General features: G+C 42.0%; 1 protein-coding gene across 1 annotated transcript in view; it reads right to left on the reverse strand.

The window, feature by feature from the left end:
- FCHSD2 (FCH and double SH3 domains 2) overlaps positions 1-5,848 on the reverse strand; it is a 144,475-nt gene extending 138,627 nt beyond the window's left edge. The window contains exon 1 of the mRNA XM_010133623.1: positions 5,757-5,848. Within this exon, the coding sequence (XP_010131925.1) occupies positions 5,757-5,812 (56 nt within the window). The 5' untranslated portion in view covers positions 5,813-5,848. The remainder of the gene's footprint in view (positions 1-5,756) is intronic.
- Between the last annotated feature and the right edge of the window lie 821 nt (positions 5,849-6,669).

Raw genomic sequence — 6,669 nt, forward strand, 5'->3', positions numbered from 1 at the left:
GGAAAGAGATCACCCCCTCTTGAAAAAAGGGGAATTTTATAGAAAGCTCTTATCAGATACCCAGTAGCCAGAGGCAAACACGCTCTGGAGCCCAGTAGAGGGTTCACCAACACCCAACCCAATTACATTCCCTGCAGCTGGATATCAGGAAGAGCAGGAAGGAAGGAAAACTCCTCACTACCTCTTTGCCTCAGGACAGGAAAAGAAAAGCTTCCTCATAATTTTCCAGTATCTCGTAGAGCATCCTCCTATCTATGGCTCCATACAGACATAAAGACTCTTTTACAGATTTCCCAGTTTCCACCCTCCTGCAGCGCTATCCGTACCATGATGAGATTCTTCCCTAGCACAGGGTCCGTGAAGTGATCTCCTTGTCGCTGCTGTTCCGAAAAGCAGAACCACAGTTCTTTTCTACTGCAGCAGCTCGGCTCGCAGCCAAAGCTGCCATCAACCTTATCACAAATCTACCAACAGCATCAGGGAGATCACAGGAGCCCATCAAATTCCTCTGGCGAGGACAAAGTAAAAGGTTACTGGCAACTTTAGTCAGGAGCATAATTCAACACACAAAACATGTTAAAACCAGCAGCATTTTACAGATACATGTTCATTCATACTTTCACTTTTTTTTTTTTTAATATCTGTACTGTTCACTCAGGCTTGTTATGACAGGAAGGAGACACCAAGTTAGAGATGTCAAAGAAGTACTGGGCAGATAAACACAGATCCCAGGGAAGTTCCTTCTTCCCTTACCTGTAAGTGGAGCAGGAGCAAGCAACAGCCTTGTTGCTGACAGAACAACAGCATCCGAGACCAAAAAGGCCTCAGGTGATTGAAGAGCCACAAGATCTCCCCACTTAGTAACTAAACCCTGAGGATTAACAAACGGAGCAGGAGTAAGCAGTGCTGCTGATCTCTACATACAAAACCGTCTTGGAAGTAGAGGTGATGCCCAAGAACCAATTAAAATTCATAAGCTCACAATTGATAAAGAAAGGACAGGGGGAGAGAGGAAGTATCTGGGAGGAAAACCAAAAAGCCAAGTTGACAAACTGGTCTCTCCTCCCCAGGAACAAGTACCAGGACGAGAGGAACCATCCTCCAGTTGTTGCAGGGGAGGTTGAGGTTGTCCCTGAGGAGGCATTTGTTGCCCGTTGGGGTTGTGCAGGCGTGTGCCAGGCTGCCCAGGGCAGTGGTGGAGTGCCCATGGCTGGAGGGGTTTGCCAGCGGTGTGGAGGTGGTGCTGAGGGCCAGGGGTTCGTGGGGACCTGGCAGTGGTGGGGGAACGGGGGGACTCAATGATCTTAAAGGTCTCTTTCAACCCAAATGATTCCATGAATAATCAATATTCAGGGGGCAGAGCTTTGGGTGAGAGGATGGAAGATAGAACCTCACAAAGGCAAGGCAGCAGCAGGAGAAAGGCAAATGACGGAGAAATAAAAACGAGAGGAGAACATAGAGAAGTTAAAGGAATTTATGGGATACATTAGACTATGATATAGGCTGGACTGAACAATGTTCTCCATCGAACATCGAACGTTGTTCAGTATTTTAAATAAGGAAGAGTAAGGAGGGAGAAAGCACAAGGACAGAAGAGGGAAAGAAACAGGAGGAGGTATCTGTACAGATATTTGCAGCCATGTTAGGAGCACACACAGATTACGAGAGTATAACATTGGCATTCCTTTTACACTCTGAATTTAGGTGGAAACGATGAAAAATTCAATGCGGGAGCCAACAGATGGATGGGCTGTATGGCTATTCCACCTCAGCCAGAAATCACGCAATCTTTACATTTCTTCTCAACACACTGTACAGCCAACTGACTTAAAACAATGAAGTCTCACAGGATCAGCACATCCAGACAGCAAAAATTAGCTAAGACTTTAGTGGGGTGGCCTTTCCAGCTCTGCCCTTCTCCAGAAGCATTAGGCTGCGGATACACAGTGACTTCAAGCCCACCAGTGACTTTAAATCCGCGTGAACCTGGGCTGGTACCGCACAATCTTGCATGACTTCACTCGTCCTACCTCTCATGCCACGCGGCAAACTGGATCACAGAATGGATTTATCCAAAAATTACCCCTTTTTGGGAAAAGAGTCAGTGAAGGTTTGATTTCAGGTGGGTAAATGCCCTAATCGATGGTTCAGCCATCCTTGTGCTCCTATTAGGAGACAGTAGAAATAGTTGGCGGGTGGAGCTGGCCCTTCAGCAGCAGATTAAACCAGCCACGCAACCACAACCTCGTTCGCGCCAGCAAAACATGAAAGCAAAGCAGCTTTAAAAAACACATTTCAGAATACACTAGCACAAACTGCGAAGGCATATAAAGGCCTTAAGAGGTAAAGCAACTATCACCTAAAGAGCTTCTAAAGTCTATAGCATTGAAATACATTACAGAAATACCAAACTGAATTAAGATGTGGATAGTGCAGAGTTCTTTACAAACACAGAAGGAGAGCACAGCTACATCCCAGCAAACCAAGGGCAATTTCAGACTACTCCGTGTGACTTCTACTACCATGGATCAAATCTTTAAAACCACAATAAGATATATGAACATTGCCAGCATCTCTGATTAATTCAGCCATTCACAATCCAGTTGGCCTCTGGAAATACAAATAATAAATTCACTTGCTGCCTAAAAGCAGCCAGGTGTGGATGGAGTGAAGCAGCACTTCCAGCCACAGAGAAACTCCGCAGGATTTCTGGTTTGCAACAACGAAGCCCACGTTTACCTTTCAGGGGGAAAAACCTCCTTCTCCATCACAGTTGCAGAAAGACAATCTTTTTATAGCAATGCCAGCACAGATCTCCCACATGAAAGGATATGGTAGCTTTAGTGATCTACAGAAAATAAACATATGTCATGCCTAAAACTGAGCCAATGATCCTAAAAGCATCCTGAATTGCTCGTTCTACAAACTCCCCAGCCACCACGTATGAAGAGATGTAACACGAAGAGCCAAATAGAGATTAGAAACATCAAAATGTATTTTTAAACCTGTTTGCTAATACTTTTCAGAACACATTTTTTATTAACAGTCTCATCAAGTCATAAAAAGATACTTCAGCTTTACTGCTACTGAGTCCCCACAGAGAAGAGACAGTTTGTAGGACCACAGGGGATATTTGAAAAATTTTTTTAATGGATGTTAGAATTCTACATTCTAAAAAAACCACCTGCACGTAGTTTTGTCAAGTCCCAGACATGCTGTCCACAAGTAAAACACAGTGTCTTTGCTTCCCAGCCTCCAGGACTTGAATCAACACCCTTGCACACAAAATACTGTACTCTCACTCCAAAAGGCAATTTAGATTTAAATAAACACGGTGGGTTTCTTTGGGTATGGCCTTCAAGGAGACAAAGTATCTGCAGAGAAAGGTAGTTACACCTTTATGTCCCAACCCTGACCAAGAATCTCATTTGGAATAAACACTAATACAGTCTTTGCCCTCCCCAAATGACATGGTTTAAGCCTTCGAACTACAAACATTTAAAGCAGTGCCCAGTTCTGCGTAAGGATGTCAAAGCCGTTGGAATGGCAAATATGCTTATGAGCTGGCAGGCTGCCAAAAATCATCCGCTAATATGCCAGACAATGGATTTATTCTGCTGGAATTCACAAGAGAACTTTCTGATCTTTTCCTTGTAGCGCCTCTTTTTAGTTGTAGACAAAACTGAATGAAACAACATCAAAAATACAATGGAGAGTTTCACATCCTCTACAAATACTCTGGATTGGAAGAATTGTATGGGTGATCTGAACGCTTGCATGGATAGGCCAACAATTACAGTAAGTATTTGAAATAATGTAATAAAATACACATTTTTAATCACGAACTTGCCAACCTCACATTCAGAGTTTCAGTTCAGTTTGTGGAACTCAGAGTAACACAAAACAAGAGGATGAAGTTGTGCCCTTGCAGTGCCCGAAAGCTCCAAGACGACCCAAACGCTATAGAGTCTTGATAAACAAACACCATTTAGTTAAAATTTCATCCTTTTGGACAACAGCAGGGTGCTTGCTATAAAAACCATTCTTCGTTCCAGAGACAAAAAGATGCTGTGTGTGGTTCCAGCGAGCGCGGCTTTCTGGAACGCTCTGGCCTCACGGTGGCTGCGTATCCTGAATACAGTCATAAATACACCAGTAATGGGATGACGAGGTTGACACCCAACTTGTCACACAAGTGTCACACGCTGACCGGTGCAGCATTACGACTACCAAAGCCCAGCTCCCCTTCACAGCTAGATGTCGTGAAAAGGCCTCTGCTTCACAAACCGAGATCATTTTCTCTTTCAGCACATTTTTAAGAAAAAACATTTTCCTGTTCTCTCCAGTTATCTGATATTTGAAGGACTCCTTGACACGATAGAGCTGTCATATCCCATCGCATCGCTCCATGTTTAAAGGATGTTTAAGCACTAAATCCACACAGTGACTCTGCAAACACAGATTTGCTCGCAACGAGACCACTGAATACAGACTGTGTGTGTTTAGTGACCGTGGTAGTGAACAAAACACATTAACCCGGTTTCTTAATCCATAACAGTAAAATCTACAAATTAAATTAACTCAAGAAATTAAATGACATGAAAGAAAAATATTTTTAGCCAGCGATTTCACACGATTTCCTGAGTTTGTATCCACAGGCTAATAACACTGATGACATCTTCCAGCAGAACACAGACTGAAGTAGTTCTAAGCTCCTGAAAAATAGGAAATGGTAACAAAACCTGGACTAGAGCAGTAGCACTTGGACCAGATGCTCTAAGAATAAGCTGCTCTCCAGAGGGAAAAAATGCCTTGAATCAGTCTGTTACTTATTACTCAGCGTTTGCTAGTTAAACACTGCACAGCCACGAATCAGTCGGAGGAAAGGAAAGCTGTGATCTCTCCCATACAAAAAAAAGAGTGTCGAAACACCCACAGAGGAGAAACAGGGGGGAGAAGCCTCAAGCTTTGACATTCTGATTTATGAAGAGAGGACACAGAGAGGGTGAAACAAACAGTACGTCATCTGTCAAAGTTAACACATTGGTGGTTTATCTACAAGCCAGAAATCTCATTTAAATAATGAAGGGGTGGACTATGCCAAAAAGAGGAGGACAGCAGCAGATTCACTGCTGAATATTTTGCAGAAGAGCCATCACTCCTCTCCACATGGAATGATAAATCATCCACGTAACACCAGGTACCCACTAACCTTATTTTGTTGAAAGCAAACTTTTAACTTCCAGACAAGCAATCACATTAGGTTAAATGAGTAATAAAATCAACACAACTGATGTCACATAGATCTGCCCTATTTATTTTAACCTGTGCAGAGTTTTAAATTATAAATGCAAATGAGGTTTCTGGTAAAACATACACTCTATTTAAAAGTGCTGTTCAATAGTGAGACATAAATCATCAGTGGGTTTGGAATATTTTAATAATTTTAGCAGTCTCTCACAACCAGTAAATCAAACTCTTAGTCTATTATCTAGAGAAATATTGCTGAAAAGGCCAGTGCTTTCGATACGGTGTTGTGCCTTTTTTTCAACATTTCCCCCATTGAAGAAAAGAAAAAATGGTTTGCATTGTGTTCACTCCAGTTATAATTTCCAGCTGTGTCAAAACTTGAACAGCCTGAAAGCAGGAAATCCAAAGAGGAAATTCCATCGTCAGTTCCTGAAGTTTTGTAACTCAAATGTTCTTCCACCAACTGGATCTCAAAGGAATTTGGGAAGCATTTTCTGTAGCCTTACCTGATATCTTCAAGTAGTTCACATTCTGCCTGATGCTTGGCCTGAAGTTTTGTCATCTGCTCAAGCTGAATGTTTTTTAGCTCTTGTGTAACTTTCACCTACAAAAAAACAAAACAAAACAAAACAAAAAAAAACCCCACATATATTTTCTGCAGCATTTAAGTCAAATTCCAACAAGGAAAAAAAATATTCATGCCCTTCCTCTATTCTAAAGCGCAGGTTTAGCCCCATGCAACATTCATGACAGCCGATTTCAGTAAGTGCTGTCACCCCAGTGGGCACATAGCACGAATCTCATGCTTATGCCCAACCATTAATAACAAAAAGGTGATTTTATTCCAAAACCTGAGAGTGCAGCTTCTGTGCAACAGAAGAGTTTTGTCTACAAAAAACAAAGAAGCAAGTCACAGGAGGAGAAAAAAAATTCAATTCTAGTGTGTACTTTTAGCACTTGAGTGCAATTCACAAATTTTGATATTATTAAACTGTCCTACAATTGCTAACAGTTAAAGACATCTTAAACATCAAGCTGTTTTTTGATTATGCCCTCTAGAAAAGGCTGGCCTTCTATTTTTACTATTGGTGTGATTTTCCTTTGAACCTTGTGATCATAAAGGTAAAATTTCAATACTTTGGGAACCTACTTGGTAAGTGGCAGATAGCACCACTGGCACAGGTATGAGGAATAGTTTGGTTTGGGAAGGGAACCTTTGGGTTGTTTTGTTCCTGATTTTAAAAAACAGGAGGTCTCGGCATTGAAGCCCTCTAGTGATGGCAGGGAATCCATGTGTCGGCCTCAAAAAAATGATCTCCAGCAGATCTGAAGACATTATGCATTCATGAGGCCAGAAATGCCAAACGGTTACTGTAATGGGGGAAGAGAGATAAAAAATTCAGAGAGGAAGACACAGAT

This window comes from Buceros rhinoceros, unplaced genomic scaffold, assembly GCF_000710305.1.
Source record: "Buceros rhinoceros silvestris isolate BGI_N320 unplaced genomic scaffold, ASM71030v1 scaffold473, whole genome shotgun sequence".
NCBI lineage: Eukaryota > Metazoa > Chordata > Aves > Bucerotiformes > Bucerotidae > Buceros > Buceros rhinoceros.